The sequence below is a fragment of the Aquarana catesbeiana genome, linkage group LG05 (genome assembly GCF_042186555.1).
Source record: "Aquarana catesbeiana isolate 2022-GZ linkage group LG05, ASM4218655v1, whole genome shotgun sequence".
Taxonomy (NCBI): Eukaryota; Metazoa; Chordata; class Amphibia; order Anura; family Ranidae; genus Aquarana; species Aquarana catesbeiana.
The window spans coordinates 219,989,619-220,008,539 of NC_133328.1; the positions used below are offsets into that span (position 1 = coordinate 219,989,619).

At 40.6% G+C, this 18,921-nt stretch overlaps 1 protein-coding gene across 1 annotated transcript in view; it reads left to right on the forward strand.

Annotated features, from left to right (window-relative positions):
* The window catches only part of PDE1C (phosphodiesterase 1C), a 1,091,434-nt gene that overhangs the window by 989,438 nt on the left and 83,075 nt on the right, over positions 1 to 18,921 (forward strand). Inside the window, 1 exon segment of the mRNA XM_073630562.1 lies at positions 13,097 to 13,198. Within this exon segment, the coding sequence (XP_073486663.1) occupies positions 13,097 to 13,198 (102 nt within the window).

An 18,921-nucleotide genomic window follows, 5' to 3' on the forward strand; every position in this document is an offset into this window, starting at 1 on the left:
CATATGGGGGCGGGGTCTCCGCTTATATAAGTCACAACGCAGCCCTCAGAGACCAGTCCAGCCGGAGAGAGCGTCGTGTCAACATCTGGGGGAAGAGAAGAGAACACAAGAAGCCAAGAAGCCAAGAAGTCCGGACCTCCGCTGGCAATAGAGCTACCTGAAGACAGCGGAGGGGCCGGCCGAAGACCTGGGACACCGGGAGAAGAGGCCGGAGAGCGGAGAAGAACCAACCGGACGCCGGGAGAAGATGAACCAGAGGGACCCCCGAAGACGGAAGAAGACCCCCCCCGGAGCTGTTTAATAAATTATTTTAAAAACCTGTGTTGTGTTTTATTATTGACACTTTTTACCTAGGTGAATGGGTAGGGGTACCATGTACCCCATACTCATTCACATAGGGTGGGGGGGCCGGGATCTGGGGGCCCTCTTATTATAGGGGGCTCCCGGATTCCGATAAGCCCCCGCCCGCAGACCCCGACAACCAACGGCCAGGGTTGTCGGGAAGAGGCCCTTGTCCTCATCAACATGGGGACAAGGTGCTTTGTGGTGGGGGGGCACCGCAAGGCGCCCCCTCCCCCAAAGCACCCCCCCATGTTGAGGGCATTCGGCCTGGTACGGTTCAGGAGGGGGGGGCGCTCGTTCGTCCCCACCCCCTTTCCTGACCGGCCGGGCTGCGTGCTCGGATCGGGGTCTGGTATGGATTTTGGGGGGACCCCCACGCCGGTTTTTCGGCGTAGGGGGTTCCCCTTAAAGTTCCATACCAGACCTAAGGGCCTGCGACGGGGCTCGCAAGGTTTCAATCTCGCCAAAAAAAGCGGCGAGATTGAATTCCTTTTCTAGTCCCCGTCGTACCCAAGTCACGTTCAAAATGAACGGACTTGTCCGTGTGTGGGAAAGTCCGTTCATTCTGAAAGTCCGGCGGAAGTCCGTCGGGAAGACCGGATTCCGGAAAGTCCGGCCGTGTGTAGGCAAGTCCGGCCGTTCAGAAAGTCCGGCGGTAGTCCGCCGGAAGTCTGGCGGCAAGTACGTCGGACCTAGCTTTCTAGAAAGTCCGACCGTGTGTATGCGGCATAAGACTTTTTTGAACCATAATGCAGTGCATTGCCTTTGACCTATAGCCAGCAGGATTTGAAGGGCTATTAGGAGGACTTTTGGCTTTAGCCCTTTCACTATAAAATGGGAGGAGTGCACAGAACAGTCATAATGTCAGTGAATTGGAAGACGTTTTAGGGAAAACATAGGAAAAGCTAACAAACTACAGTTAGAAAACTGTGCCTAAATTTAGATTTCAAATCTTCAAGCAATCAGCCCATTTGCTGCCTTTTTAATTAATACTGGATCTTTGTAGTCTTTAATTTTATTTTGTAGCTGATTAGAGGTTAGTTGTCACTTTTATCTGCTGTCCTGGCCATAGCAAAAAAAAATTTTTAAAAACCTTGCACCAAAAAAAAAAAAAAAGTTTGTTGGGGTTTGTTGGATTTATTTTATGTTGACTGGGCTTTTTTTCTTCTGCTCATTTTCCTTAAAAAAATTACTTTAACCACTTGCCTATTAGGCACATTTACCCCCTTCCTGCCCAGGCCAATTTTTAGCTTTCAGCGCTGTCACACTTTGAATGACTTTGAATTGCTCGCTCATGCAACACTGTACTTATATGAAAGTTTTATCAATTTTTTTTTAACACAAATAGATTTATGGTATTTAAACAACCCTGAGTTTTTTTGTTTTTTTTTTTTCTAAACAAATGAAAAAACACAGAAAACTTTGAAAATAAAAAAGTTTTTCTTAGTTTCTGTTATAAGATGTTTCAACTAAGTAATTTTTCTCCTTTACTGATGTGTGCTGATGAGGCTGCACTGATGGGCACTAATAGGTGGCACTGATGGGCACTGTTGGAGCTGCACTGATAATCAGGACTCTACAGTAATTATCAGTGCCCTGATTATCAGTGTAGATGTCCCCTTTCACACTGGCTGGTTACCGACTCTCCTCTCCTCATGTGAGAAAGGAATGACAATAACCGGCAAGTGTGTTTACATCGTGATCAGCTTTGATTTGACACAGCTGATCATGTGGTAAAGGGCTGCTGTGATTGGCCCATTACCTTGATCACAGAGCACGCAGGATGAGTGCAGCAGGGGGCATGGTTCTGGAAGGACGTCAATAGACACCCTCCCAGAACTGTATGACCACGCTGTAGCCGTCGTTCAGCTATAGCACAGTCAGCAAGTGGTTAATTTTATTTTTTTATTTTTTTCAATTTGCATTCTATGTTGATAGTTTGGGGTGCTCAAAGTAATTCATATGTTTTTAAAGCTTGTGTTTACAGTTTGCTGCTGTACCTCACAATTTATCACTCACATTTACCTCACCCCCCCCCCATCCCCATAAATAAAGGTTAGGCCTACTATCCCTAATAAACTGCCCTGCTGCTGGACAATTTTACACTGCTTTATCCTAATTTTTATAGCAAAACCCCTCTTTGCCTCGAGAAAATTTGGGTCTAGTCCTTGTATTTTTTTTCCAGTGAATTAAACATGTCCTCTGATTGGATGAAACAGAGGTAGAGAGGAGAGGCTGTGATGTTACAATCTGTACAGTATTAAAAAAAAATGGTTTGGATTATTACATATGCCAAAAGTAGTGTCCAGTGTTTTTTGACAGTTTGTCAATTAGCGCTAAAAATTGATAGAATTTAATAACAATATTCATACCACAAACTTTAGTGGGAGTTGCAGAACTTCAAACAAGATCCATCCATGAAACCATATGGCAAATCAAAACTGGGTAGATTTTCCCATCACTAATGCCTGTACAAAGCTCTTGCAATAATTGTGGAAGGTGACTTAGCAATATTATTGCACAGTTATACAGTCTGTGATTATTTATGTTTTTTACAGTAACAGTTACATTTTAAGGACAAGCTTTAGGGATCTACTCCTTTTTAGGTTTAGAAAAATGCTAAAGACAATCTGCAAATATGTTCTCTGGGAAAAAAACACACATGCAAAGGGTAAAACAAATTGAGAAGGTTGTCCAATAAGGAGTAGTGATGTGGGCTATAGAATGAGAGTGGAGAAGAGTCACAGAGGTGGGAATGGTCATAAAACTATTTGATAGTAATTAGAGGCATTTTGTTTATTTTTTACACTATATTTATTTTTATTATTTTTAACAATTTCACCATTGGCGGGTGAAATATCAGGGGTCTAAACAGGTCCAGGACATAGCCCTCAATCTCCATCTCTGCAGCTTCAGCTACACAGATTGAATGGACAGGAAAAGCTCTGTAAACACAGTTTACAATGCTTCAGCTATGGATGGACATGGTCAGTGATTGGTGCCCATCACTGACTTTGTCCATTCAGAAAAGGAAGGGGCCAGTAAATTACACATTTAACAGCCCCTTCCCTCATCTCCATCCTGACACATCCCCCACAGCAGCCGGGGAGGGGAGGGGGGATGAGTGAGGGCCAGGGGGCAGCAGTAAGAAGAGAAAGCTGGATAGGAGTGTTATGAGGCAGCATATTGAGAAACCTTTCTTCTTCATTTTCCTCCTGTAGCTGCTGAATGCCTGCGGGAAGGAGAGGAAAAAAAGCAGGCTTTTAGTGACTGAAAGAGAAAAATGGAGGGACTTGGTTCCTCTATATGACACCCTCTTATCCAGATGTACAGGGGAAATGCAAGGGCCCCCTGGTGCATGGGGCTGGGTCACAATTGCGACCCCTGCAACCCCTGTAGTTACGCCCCTGATAGTGATTTAGAAAGCTCATTCAGTGAGCGATGTTATATTTCTGTTTGACACAAGAGATAATGGCTAACACGTGGAACTTAGCTTTATACATCACCATCAAATAGTATTATGACTATTCTAACCTTGGTGACTCCCCCACCCCTCTCTTTCCATAGCCCATAGCTCTCTACTCCTTATCTTACTAAGTTTCTCACTTTTATTTATTTATCTAATGTTATTATTTTTTGCTCCTAGAGATTTTTTCTTAACATTTTGCATACATTTGTGTATCAGTAATGCTTGGACTAAAAAGAAGTGGGTATACACCTGAAAGCTTCTCCTTAGGCCTCGTACACACGGTACGAAAATCAGAAAGGAAAATTCTGAAGACAAGCTGTCAGTGGATTTTCGGATCGTTAGTACGGTGCATTTGACAGACGATTTGACTTTTACATCAGACAAAAGCTGGATGTGAAGGCTATAAAATTTTTGTCTGATGTGAACTCAATGTCTGATTTTCTTATGGTCAGTACAGAAATACGTCACACAAAAGTCGAAAGAACAAACATGCATTCTCGGAATCAAGGAATGACTGGGAAAAGTTTGGTCCTGTAAACTACTGTTCGTAATCTAGAATTAACAATCGTGACAGGGCAATTAATGAAATGTCAAAGTTCTCATCTTCTTTAATGGGATAATAATGAAGCTGCTTTGCATGTTGTTATGCCAAATGTATTTTAAAAAGCATTTGTTTTGTACGATCTGAAAATCGCGAATTAATGCTCACCAAACTTCTACTAACATGAAATTAGCAGAAAGGGCCCAAAGGGTGGCGCTTGAGAAATGAACTTCCTCTTTATACTCTCATAGTACATCACTACGTTTGTGTTTGTCAAACGACAATTTGCAGATAGTTAGTATGCTAGACAAAATCCTGCACATGCCCTTTGAACAAAAATTAGACGCTCGGTCGTCCAACAGACCATGTGTACGAGGCTTAAATGTTAGTGCAAATTAAAAAATATCACAGACAGTACACAACTGTGGTAATACTTGAGGAACAATCTGGAGAAAGAAACACCCTGAGCTGGCATCCTGAGTTAAAAAAAAGTTCATGCTTTCTGAAGTTGTTCAACTATTTCAGAGAAGGACTCTAGTCTAAGTTGTTTGAATGCTGGAAATGCTGTCTGGGTCCAAATAGCAGTTTAAATTTAAACTGGCCACAACCAGCTTTATTGTGTTTCCAGTATTAAAACCACACACACTATCTATACAAAATCCCCAAATGAAACTGTTCACCCCAAAAGACCGTTAGCTATCATCACACAACATAAACACTTTATGTAGCACAGTAAGAGAGGGTTAGAAACTTTGGAAAGTTTATATTGCTCAAACCCTTTACCATTCTATGTAGTGTGATTTTACATATTCATGGTAAGATTTGATGATATCTAGATGATTTTCTTTAGGTGGAGTGATTGGGTTAAAGTGATTGTAAACGATCACCTTGTAAAACAACCCATTAGAGTTTAAAATAGAAATGAAAGGCAAAACATTTTTGTATAGATATAAAAATACATCATAAATATCTTATTTACCCTTTTTTATAAGTGATCACATTCCCTCTATTCTCAGCTGTATAGGGGCATGGGGGGGAGCAGCAGTACGCTGAGCTTCCCAGTGAACCAGTGAATGGCTGTGCAGCGGGGGGGGGGGGGGGTGTCAGGACAAGTCTGCTCATTGGAGGAGAACGCACAGAGTTCCCAGCAGAGCTTGGGAACTGACCGCAGTGTGATCTCCTGCTTAGTGTGATCAGTTTTTTTTTATAGGAAAGCAGAGGGACTGGCAGGAACACTAGGGATTTCACATAAAGGAAGCATACGAAGAGTACAAGATACTTTGTCATACAAGTACATGGTACAGCAGGCACATTTGGGCTAGCAAACTCTTTAACACACCCATAATCTGTAACATTTTCAGGCAGGGTTCCTTGTTTCAGGAGTATGTTAATCTACAGGTATATTTTAATTTAGAACTGACAGCCACTGTTTTAAAATTATAATTCTAATTGGCTTCCAATCAGGTTATGATCACATGGGTTTGTTTACAAACAAACCTGTTGTTTTTATCCATCACTGCACTTCACACAAAGAGAGGCACATTGCCAGTTTATACCAGAGAGCTGCAGGTGTCACAGTGCAATACTGTGTATAAAATAATGAATTAATATGTGGTAAAAGTTTGTTTTATATGTTTAAAATTAATATATGTAAATAACAAAAATAAATTACAGTTGGATATAAAGTATGAGCACAGTTTTACTAAAACTACAGTACACAAAATAAAAAAACTTTTTTTGTCTTAACAAGTAAAAAAAACTTTTATGTAAGCCAATTTGTTATACTGTTATTGTCAAGTCTACTGATTCATACTGGTGCTGCAAAGTTTGGGTATCTAGTCTTTAACCCTTTCATGAGCAGAGGTCATTGAAGTGATTTTAAAGTCTCATTTTTTTTTTGTTAAAAATAATAAACACGTCATACTTACCTGCTCTGTGCAGTGGATTTGCACAGGGCAGCCCGGATCCTCCTGTTCTCCAGTCCCTCTTCAGCTCTTCTGGCCCCTCATTCCGGACGAGTGCCCCCACAGCAAGCAGCTTGCTATGGAGGCACCCGAGCCGAGCTGCAGCTCCGTGTATTCATTCAGACACAGAGCTGTGGCCTGGCCCCGCCCCTTTCTCATCTCATTGGCTGACTGATTTTGATTGACAGCAGCATGAGCCAATGGCGCCGGGCTGCTGTTTCAGCCAATAAGGAGGGGAGTCCCGGGTAGCCGAGACAATCCTACAACATTGCTGGATAGAGATGGGGCTCAGGTAAGTATTAGGGGGGCTGGGGGCTGCTGCACACAGAAGGCTTTTTTATTTTAATGCATAGAATGCATTAAGATTTAAAAAAACTTCTGACTTTACAACCCTTTTAACTTCTCACTGGGGCCAGTAATCATCCACTACTTTTGATTAAAATATAGCTGAAATGTAAAATTGTGCACATTTCACAGTTTATCGCTATACAGAATTAATGATATCAGAGCATAGGCATAAAACTGCTGAGTTATAATTTGTGATTTGCTATTGTGCGACATCATCACCATCGTTTCTCATTTAAAAGGCGGCCTATATTACTGCAGAAATAGTCACACTTGTCATTCTGTGATCAGAATCAAGAGTATACACTATACAGTATGTTACAGCAGGCCCCCAGAGTCCAACAGGTTCTTTATACAGTCTTTCTGCTGCTAACAACGTCAGCACGTAGGATGGAATGTTCATGCACTCATTAATTCTCATGTATAATTCATAGGTGCCTGGCAGAAGGTTAACATACTGTACAGCGTGCATGATCCTATCTACGAGTCTATACAGCTATATTTTACAGCATATTTTTATTTACATGTTGTCCATTCAGATGTAACAGTCCATTGCACAATATAAAAATAGAACAATGTAAATTAAATAATAAAATATTATTTGTCTCAATCCTTGGTAAATAGTTAGAGAAGAGGGACACAATTCAAATAAACCAGGATTCTATCAATATCATGTCAATTCACCTGATGTAAATATCCACAAACTTTGTATTGGAAGAATTTGTGCCATTTCTGGTTATTAGTGACCCTTGGCAGGCTTCTTCATGCTGCATTTCTTGTCCCAGCATTTCCTTTACAACATTGTGTCATCAGAAACAGCCTGTAATAGCCATCTAAAGGAAGCGTATGAGCACAACAGTGATAATTTTCTTGCAATTTTCTTTACAGTGCTACTCAATACCATAATTTGTCACAACAGGGGATGCTGTATTTTCAGACAGTATTGTAATTTTTTTTTTTTTTTATCATTAAAGCGGTAGTAAACCGCAAAAAAAAAAATTCTCCCTGAAAGTTAATGTCATAATGTGCTAGTATGCATTGTATACTAGCACATTATGAAAGACTTAATTGAAAATGAAGCCCTCCAGAGGCGAGCTGTCACCGCTGACAGGGCTTCCAGCTTCACCAGGTCTTCCTTCTGGGTTCACAGGCTGCGGTCATCTGCGGCTGGGGCGCGATGTTGTCACTCCCGTGCATGCAACGGGAGTCACGGCCGCGGCAAAGCTCTCACAATGGACGGCATGCTGTCCATTGACAGCGCAGTGCACATTCACCAGAGCTACTTAAAGAAGTTGTAAACCTCCAAAAAAAAAAAAACTCAAAAGGTTGGACTTGTGTCTTTTTTCAACCTCACCTAACTATGTAAGAAAAAACCTGCAAGACAAAGGCATAATGAGCTAGTATGCATCACATACTAGTTCATTATGAAATACTTACCTTAGAACAATGCCCTGGATCGGTGCTGGCACACCGCTGACAGGGCCAACATGTTTCCTGGAGTTACTTGTGGGTTTGCGGGCTCCAGTGCTATGATTGGCCGAAAACCACGATTATGTCACTCCCGCGCATGCTCATGGGATCTGCCGGTCTCAGCACTGGCCCTGAAGAAACGGCATAAGCAGGCCGTTCCTTCAGTGCACATGTGCATGCGCCGATGACATAGGTGGCAGGGTATACAGTAATTATCTCCTAAACTGCAAGTTTAGGAGATATTTACAGTACCTACAGATAAGCCTTATTATAGGTTTACCTGTAGGCACAATTAACCGCTTCCCGACCAACCGCCGCAGTTGTACTGTGGCAGATTGGCTCCCCTGTGTGAGCCGTCGTAGCTGTACGTCGGCTTGCGGGGTCGGGATAGCAGGCGCGCAAGATGCACAGCTGGGTGCTGGTGTGATGGCCACTGGCCTGGTCGCGATGACCACTGGCCTGTTCTGTTCTGACAGGAGTGACAGATTGTGCGTTCCTATTAGCTAGGAACCACCATCCGTCACTTCCTCCAGTCAGTCCCCTCCCCCTTAAGTTAGAATCACCTCCCAGGGAACACAGTTAACCCCTCGAGCACCCCTAGTGTTAACCCCTTCACTGCTAGTGACATTTTTACAGTAATCAATGCAATTTTATAGCATTGATCGCTGTATTAATGCCAATGGCCCCAAAAATGTGTCAAAATTGTCCAATGTGTCCACCATAATGTTGCAGTCATGATAAAAATCACAGATCAACGCCATTACTAGTAAAAAGAAAATAATAATAAAAATGCTATAAATCTATCCCCTATTTTGTAGACGCTATAACTTTTGCGCAAACCAATCAATATACGCTTATTGCGATTTTTTTTTTTTACTAAAAATATGTAGAAGAATACATATCGGCCTAAACTGAGGAAAAAAATATTTTTTTTATATATTTTTGGGGGATATTTATTATAGCAAAAAGTTAAAAAAGTGTTTTTTTCAAAATTGTCGCACTTTTTTTGTTTATAGCGCAAAAAATAAAAACCACAGAGGTGATCAAATACCACGAAAAGAAAGCTCTATTTGTGGGAAAAAAAGGACGTCAGTTTTGTTTGGGTACAATGTCGCAGGACAGCACAATTGTCAGTTAAAGCGACGCAGTGCTGAATCGCAAAAAGTGCTCTGGTCATTAAGGGGGTAAATTCTTCCTTGGCTAAAGTGGTTAAAGAGGAAAACTTTACTTCCTTTTTAAGTAAATATCTCCTAAATGGTAAACGTTTAGGAGATATTTACTGTACCTACAGGTAAGCCTTATATAGGCTTACCTGTGGGTATAAATCAGCAAAAACACCTTTACTACCTTGTAAAAAAAAAAAAAAAATATGCCCCCACCATCTAACCACATCCAGCCAGCTCACCCTAAACCTATGTTTGGACATAAGGACTAGGGCAAGAGTGAAATGGATGAGGGAGTTGCATGGAAACTCAAATGGTTCTATGCCATCTGAAAATGAGGCAAGATCCAGTCTTTCTGAAAGTCGTTTTCTAGAGAGAAGCCTTGTGACCCAATTATAACCCAGTTATTGAACAAAACTAGGATCAGGCCACATAAGACTGCCAAACAGTGCGACGCATTAGTATTGCCTTGCACACTCTAGAATCAATAACCACTTGCCCACTGTGCTATAGATGAAAACCAGCTACAGCGCAGTTGTCCAGTTCTGGGAGGGCATCTATTAATGTCCTCCCAGAACCCCACACATCATGCATACTCTATGATTGTAGATCGAGGTAAAGGGCTAATCACAGCGGCCCTATACCATGTGATCAGCTGTGTCCAATCACAGCTGATCCCATGTAAACAAATGCTGGTTATCAGCATTTCCTTTCCTCGGTGCTGTCACTGTGTGAGGAAAGAAAAGCCGATAATTGGCTATCCTGTGACAGCACACATTTACACTGATAATCAGTGCCCTGATTAGCAGTGCAGCTTATTAGTGCCAATCACTGCAGCCTCATCAGTGCCTCCTCATCAGTGCACATCAGTGCAGCCCCATCAGCGCACATCAATGAAGAAGAAAAATTACTTATTTGTAAAATTTTATAACAGAAATGAAGAAAAAGTTTTTGGTCTTTTTTCATTCGTTTAGCAAAAAATATAAAGCCCAGTGGTAATTAAATACCACAAAAAAGCTCTATCGGTCTAAAAAAAAAAAAAATTATAAAAATGTCATATGGGTACAGTGTTGCCTGATTGCACAATTGTCATTCAAAGTGCAATAGCACTGAAAAGCTGAAATTGGCCTGGTCAGGAAGGGGGTAAATGGGCCCGGTAGGCAAGTGGTTAAGGATTCATATATAATTTGATTATATATATATATATATCTCCACATTAACAAAACCACTTATATTACATTGTAACTGTTGCAGATTGGATTGAGGATTAACGATGTAGTGTTGATCTGTAATTTGCAGAGATCCCCAGTAAATAATTTTATAAGGGCTATATTAAAGTATCTATATTATGGACATGCTCATCTTATCAATGTGAATTGTTTACAGAAAATAATGCATTCTTCTGTTTAATTATGTCTTAAAGTGATTGTAAGGCTTTGTTTTTTATTTTTTATAAATAACAAACATGTCATACTTACCTCCACTGTGCAGTTCTTTTTGCACAGAGTGGCCCCAATGGAGCTGGTAGCTCCTCCCAGCATCGTATAACCCCCTAGGAGAAGCGCTCTCCCAGGGGGTTACCTTGCAGGTGCGCTCCCGAGTCTAGCATTTGACATCCATAGACGCCGAATGTAGGACTCGGCCCCGCCCCCCGGGTCATTGGATTTGATTGACAGCAATGGGAACCAATGGCTGCGCTGCTATCAATCTATTCAATCAAGAGCCAAGAACCCCGGGCAGAGAGGAAGAGCACATCTACGGCAGGGAATATAGGACTCAGGTGAGTAAAACGGGGGGGTCTGGGGGACAGTAAGTTAGAAGTTTTTTCACCTTAATGCATAGGATGCATTAAGGTGAAAAAACATGAGGGTTTACAACCCCTTTAAATTGATTGAAAATGTCCCTGTAATGTTAAAGATTGTTGACTCCGGCCATTGTGTCCAAAGAAATGTTTTCATTTTACTGAAATGTTGGCAAAGATTCACACATTGTGGCAAAATATACTATTTTTGGTAAAATGCATTGAAGTCAAAGGAGAAGTTGAAATGAAGGCTTTTGTTGATTGTTAAGCTACAATGGGCTTTGAGAGTTAAATAAACTCTTTTAATTTTTCCCTTTTTTAATGTTCAAACATATTACAACTTTTAATATTTTATTGAATTTTTTACATCATTTAAGAAAATTAATGTAAGTACACACCACATACAACTCTAAAGAGTTACAGTGGTAGCTTTGCTGATAACAACAATAAGGCAATCACATGACTGTTTACAAATAGTTAGGGTTAGCATTGTTGGTGTTAGGTGGTTAAGCATTTAAAGTGGTTGTATACTTCTGAAATAAAAAATGAAAAAGCATATGTTCATATAGTGTGTACTTACCGCAGTCCATAGCACTCAGTGTGTATCCTGTCTGCTCCTTTCTTCCTCTGCTATCTGCAAGAGATACTTCCAGACATAAGGCAATCCTTGGAGATGCCCCTCCCCCCAGCACACAGCATGACCTCAAATGTGCATGTTTCCCAGTAAGGCTGTGTACAGAGGGGGGTCCTTTCCCTTCACTTAGGTCTCAGATTACACTCAGCTCTATGCTGTACAGTGTGTGACATTAGATTCCTACCCCCTGCAAGCTGGAAATTACCATCCAAAAAGTGTAGTTTGGAAGGCTGTGAAGGAGAAAAGACTGCAGATAAACAGGTACAGCTTATGTATAAGGCTTTAATTAATACCTGTGTATCATCTTCATGGTTCCTTAATTTTTTTTTCACATATTTTTAAACTTATTTGTTTTTTTATTAAATAAAGGATTTTTATCTGGTAGGTACATAGCACATGCAGTTTGAAAGAATTGCATTGGTAGCTGTCAACTACATGATAGAACTGATAAGACAATCACATGAGTATATTATACTATTACTATTATAAACAAATAGGGTTTTCATTTGGATTAGTGTTGGCATTAGGGAGAGTGTTAGGATTAGCTTTTGCTTTAGCACTTTAGGTAAGGATCATTTTTATCATTCAACAAAGCACTGATCACCATGTCAGTGCTAACTTGATGATCACAGTTGTTTTTGTTTTTTTTTTAGAAAACTAAGCCACCTGATTTTTTTCAAGAAAATTAAATCAAAGTGGTCATTTTTGTGAAAAATCATTTTCAGCTCAAACCAGAGAAGTTTCCAAAACACTTGCACAGTTTTTTCACTGAGACAAACATTTTAGGGTGAAGGCCCTTCTGAACTTAGTGACATCTATTATTCATTCACAGATGGGTCCTAATACTGTATATACATTTTTATTTCTCAGAACTGTAGGGACTCAAGCAGTACCTGATTAGAAAACTATATGATTCTCCCTCAATTCACTAAAATTGCTATTTGATTTGCATACCTCTCTCCCTATGTTTTTCAACAGTAAGTAAATTATTTTGCAGTTTTAGTGTATGTAACAAATCTAAATGTATAGCAGAACATCTCAGGATTTAAAAAAAATGAGTTTTTTTTAAAGCAAATCATATTATCCTTTATTTTATGAAACCTACATTTATTAAAAAGACAGCCGTATAAAAATGCCTCTTCTTTACGTGCATTAATTTTAGCCAGAGTTATTCTTCTGACTAACTTGCTCACACTAAATTTGATATTAAAAAAGAATGAGCTTACCTCCCTTGGAATAAAGATATCTGCAAGGAGTTTGTGTCTCATATGGTTTGCAGTCAAAATGTCACAAACAATTAGCATATGCACAAGAAAAACTAATGCCTTACACGTTCTTTTACTTTCTGCCTTATGACAACCCTGAAGGGAATTCCGCGCTTTGGTGATTGAGATGGTGTTGGCTACAGATATGTCCTGTCATTTCCAACAAATCAAAGCAATGAAGAATGCTTTGCCGCAACCAGAAGGGTGAGTAACCTTGTTTTGATGTCCTGCAGTAAAAGGTCACAGCAGATATGTATAGTTTATTTTCTTGTACCTCAAAGGCAACCTGCAAAAGTTGTTAGGAATTCTGAAGTTAGCACTTTCTATTTTAAAGGAGGTTCAAAGATGTAAGGATTACAATTTATATCCCATTTTATAGTGGAACTGATCAAGAAAATTGCTAATTGTAACATTTTCTAAATATAAATTATATATATATAGAGAGAGAGAGAGAGAGGGAGGGAGGGAGGGAGAGAGAGAGAGAGAGAGAGAGAGGGAGGGAGGGAGAGAGAGAGAGAGAGAGAGGGAGGGAGGGAGAGAGAGAGAGAGAGAGAGAGAGGGAGGGAGGGAGAGGGAGGGAGAGGGAGAGAGGAAGGGAGGGAGGGAGAGGGAGAGAGGGAGGGAGGGAGAGAGGGAGGGAGGGAGAGAGGGAGGGAGGGAGGGAGGGAGAGAGAGAGAGAGAGAGAGAGAGAGAGAGAGAGAGATCTATATAGATATAGATATCTATCTATATCTAGATAGATATCTATATCTATATAGTTTTAATGTATAAATTAGCCAGGAAATGTAACATCCTTTTTTAGAAGATATGTTGAAGGGATTTATTAATAGACACCCTGAGCCATACCATTGTGCTGAAATGGTTAAATGGGAAAAGCTGTATGGGTCCATTTTGTATGTTTTCGAGCCTTTCAGTTTCCACAGGTAAGCCATTAGTATACATTGGAAATTCCACTGCAGGCCAAATGGATGGTGTCAAGATGGTGACATATGGAGCGAAGGGTATTGCCTGCATGCTTCATATTATCCTTGCCTATGAGCCTTACTAGATCGATAAATAACAAATGACCTGAAAATGTGAATAAATCATGTAAAATCGTACTCACAAATGCAAATAAATAAATAGAGTGTACGCACAAACAAATGTCACTAGATGATATATAAAAAATTAACCGTGATCAAACCAAAATGAAAATAAAATAAAAATAAAGATAAAAAGGCTGGAAATGTATACCAGCAAAGAATGTGCAGGGGTATGTGAATCTGCTAAAAAAGGAGCATAAATCCAAAATTTATCATAATATCATGAAAAAGTCCTCCAATGAAATAAGTATAACCATGTGTATATAAATAAAATGATCAACTGATGATATAGGTACACACGTGAATAATAATCCTCTGGAGAAGGATCCTCTGAAGAAGTCACGTGACGTGACGATACGCGTCAGGAGCACGGGACGCTGCCACACACTAGCTGGATGTGACGAGCTCGGCGCTCGTAGATGTTTTACCCCCCAGCTGCTTTTAAATGTAAGTGCATGAACTTTTATGAGTGTTTCAATAAATTACATGACATACGGGATTATGCTATGTGCGGTTTCTGTTTTTTATATACCGCACTAAACAACTCTGCACAACGGGTGGTGAAACTGGAAGCGGGGAGAATCCCTCAGAAGATCTAGAGCCTGGGATTATACGAGCTCGGCGCTCGTGGGTTGAGGCGTGCGCTCACTGTCTAAAAGTGAGTGCAACCCCCCCTCCCCCCTCCTCCCCCCTTTCCCCCACCTGTATCCTTACATCAAACGGTATCATACTATATACCACTCGTTCTCTGTTTTCTACATATGATATACGGCATCACCAATCAACGCCACCTGCTGTACCATGGGATTTCCCCGTCTGCGAGGTCTCCTCTGCATATGCTGTATACCTTACAGCTGTAAGGTAAAGGGCCTGGGAACACGAAGGTGCCCCCACCTGTCAGCACACTGTTTTTTTCCTTCCTCCTGGTTCATCATCATCTTATCTATATCCAGGATTGTCACATTTGGTGGTGGGACTGTCGTCATCTTGTGATTTTTATTTTTATTTTTTCTATTGTATTTTTTCGCCAAGTGTTGGCGGGTCACTAACACTAATCACTGGGACTATTTCTATGGACACTTATACTTACTTTTTATTCACATTGTCAATTATTATTCACGTGTGTACCTATATCATCAGTTGATTATTTTATTTATATACACATGGTTATACTTATTTCATTGGAGGACTTTTTCATGATATTATGATAAATTTTGGATTTATGCTCCTTTTTTAGCAGATTCACATACCCCTGCACATTCTTTGCTGGTATACATTTCCAGCCTTTTTATCTTTATTTTTATTTTATTTTCATTTTGGTTTGATCACGGTTAATTTTTTATATATCATCTAGTGACATTTGTTTGTGCGTACACTCTATTTATTTATTTGCATTTGTGAGTACGATTTTACATGATTTATTCACATTTTCAGGTCATTTGTTATTTATCGATCTAGTTTAGCCCCCCTCATCCCAACCCCCCCCCCCCCCACCCCACCCCCCTCTCTATCACAGCGCAGCCACCACCTTCTTAGTCTATTATTGTTTTGTATGTTTTGGAGCAGTCTTGTGTGTTGCAGCAGTGTCCCCTTAGTATAGGATCCCTTTGACAGCGCAGGAGTTTTCTACACATAGGTACATGAATCTGTTGTCTACACTGACATTTGTCGTGTGGAGGCACGTCAGAGTTCTAAAGAGTGTCATAGGCACTCTTTATAAATTCCCCTGATTATAGTTCTGTGTATTAAATAGTTACTACTACGGTTTCAGTTGAGTTCATTTAGTAAAGCTTTATGAACATCCAGATAGAGGAAAGATAATTGTAGAATTTGACAATCTCTCTTGAAAAAAATATTAACCAAGACAGCAGGACAGGTGCCAGGAACTACACTGAGGAGATCTCACAAATAGAGAAATTTAGTGGATACAAACTTTTAATTATTCTAAATATTATTATTTTTTGCCTTACTATGTCAGACAATTGCTAAATGGGAAGTACCGGAAATCTAATAAATTATAACGATGTGAGAAGTGTTCGTTTCTAATAGAAAAAGCTGATAAATGTTCCCTAGGAAGTATCTTGTGTTTGGAGTGTGGAAGGAAACTCGAATATCCAGAAGAAACTCATGCAGGCACAGAGAGAACATGGAAATTCCAGGCATTTATCCTAAGATGACACTGCTCCCTATGCATATGAGCATAACTTTGCTTGGTCAGCTGAACCTGCTTGCAAAAGACATCTTTTACACATACCTTTCAATGGTGAACACCTGTTTGGTGAATCACTTGATAAATTTATAAATGTATCAAGAAAAGGGGGAAAAGCGCTTATACACCATAAAAACAGCCTAAGCCTACTACTTCTATAGATACTACCTCTTTTCATCGAAAGGGGTCCTGTCGTCCCACCCAGGCATTCTCCTGTAAGTCAAAAGTGGGTCCATCCTTTTATCACACGCCTTGAACCCCAAAACCCTCAGAACCTACTCACAAGCCCTCTTTGCAATGAAGGAGTAACTTTACTTTTCAGAGTGGAAAGACATATGTTGGCATTTGGGTCAGTCTGGATCAGAGGTGTCCAAGAACTCTGGGTCCAATCTGAAGTTTCGAGGCGTTACGAAATAGAATTTATATCCCTGCCACTCCTCATTTCCTAACCTCCAAGCTGCCAGTTTCACACCACAGACAGGTAGACTTTTAAGCTGCCTTGAGTCAACTTCAGAGACTAGTATTGGTAATCTCTATTACTGCAAAGGAAAGGTTCAAGGGATTTTACTCAAACCTATTTACTATTCCAAAACAGAACAAAGGAATTCACTTCATTTTAGACCTAAAATCAAATTTGAATTGCTCTGGGTTGCCCACTATCACTGTCCAGTCATGCAAAATCTTTACGGCATATTGGATTTCCAACTTAGCCCTAGAATCCTGGAAATAACATTATCCAGGGAGGGGGAATGAGGTATTCATGGACATAAGCCTGATGGGCAGGGGTGGGGTCTACAATTTGCAGACTGTCCAGGGAAGCTGATCTCCATAGGAGCCAATGCTCCCCATCAACATTCGGATCAACAGACTGACTCTCCTACAGTGGACTCCCCTCCTACATGTTCACCCTGTCAAGGTGCGGTCAGGCAAGCCACAATTGTGGTATACATAAACTACCAGGGGGTATCAGAAGCTGGGTAGCCCTGAAGGAACCAAGCCTGATTTTCTCCCCAGTGATATACCACATTCCAACTCTTTCTGCTATGTATATACTAGGATTGGAAATTGGCACGTGGAATTCCTGAGTGGCTAACATCTGGACTCAGATCTTCCTGATCCTCTGTTAGAAAAAGGAAACACCAGGTGTGGACATCATTTCCTTTAGATTAAAAAGAAAACTATACAGGTCTGTGGCCAGCTCTGGGATCCCATAGCTCTTGAGGTGGATGCAGTGGTGATGACGTACAGACTGGTGTATATTGCCTCCAGTGAGGACTCTTCCTTGACTCCTCTGCAAGATAGAGGAAGACTGGCTTCCAGTGACCCTCATTGCCCCAGGCTGGCTTAGGAGAAGTTAGTACATAGACATTCATAGGCAAACAAGCCTTGGTCTTTTCCAAACAGGGGCCTCTGTTTTATCCCGCTGGCTTTTATCACGACATGGCTTTTGAAACCCAGGTCATAAAGGTAGTGGCATTTTCGACTTTGACATTTCCCCCTTACTCAAGGTGAGAAAGACTACATCTCATAGGATCCACCATCGGACCTGGAAGGCATACTTTTTCTAGTGCTATATCTTAACCCCAAGATATGCCATTTCCAACTTGGTGACACTTGTGATGTGATGCAGCCACGTTTGATGGCGGGATTACAGTAAAGTGTGGAATGTCTGCTATTTTGGGTAGAAGATCATCTTTTTGCTCTTGAAAGAAGTCAAATGTACTCAACTATTGACAGACACTGATAGCCTTATAAGATGGTGGCATTGATCATTCTATGCAGTTAGTGGTAATTGCACATTTTTTTTCAGTATTTTGACTGGGCTGTGGGTCTTCGGTGGTTTGAAGATCTCCCTTTATTTTGTAGTATACAGTTACATCAATTGTCATTAAACGTTGTGGATCCTAATGAGCTGGTCCTCTTTGACGAAACACATTAGATGCCATGAATTAAGCTCAAGACAGTGTCATGGATCAATCTGGGATTTTGTATCTTCCAGTTATGATGTGATATGTGTCACTATTTTTGTGCAAAGTTGGCATTGATGGATCCTCATTAGCTTTCCTTATGATCTTACATTTTTTATAAAAGTGACTGTTTTTATTTTTATGGTATTGTGATATTCCTTGTAAGGCACAGTGTAAATCCCTATATTGTATGTCTCTCCCTGTTCCTGGTCTTGTGGTTATCAGGAAATATACAATTGAGTCAACCTCCAGTGGGGCCCGGATCAGCATCTGGCTTTTAGAACACTAAAGGGACAGGTTTCTGCCTTATTCATCCAATTCCAGAAAGCTTTGGCTTCCAATTCTCTTGTGAAGACCTTTTTGAAGGGAAATATTATTATTGTTATGCAGAATTTATATAGCACCATCAGTTTGTACAGCGTTCTTACAATATAAAGTGAGTCAGCACAGGTATACTGCAGTTCAATACAGGAGGATTACCAGGGCCCTGATTCTCATGTTGCTTTTGTCAATCTTCAACTTCAACCTCCCATGTCTCCCACCGAATCTGGTACTTTTGATTCTTCAAAGACCTCCCTTTGGGGGATCTCAAAAAGAAAGGTGATCATTAAACTCTGTCAGGCGTGTCTCTAAGTTGATGTTTTTTACCTATAAGGAGCCTTTTCTTA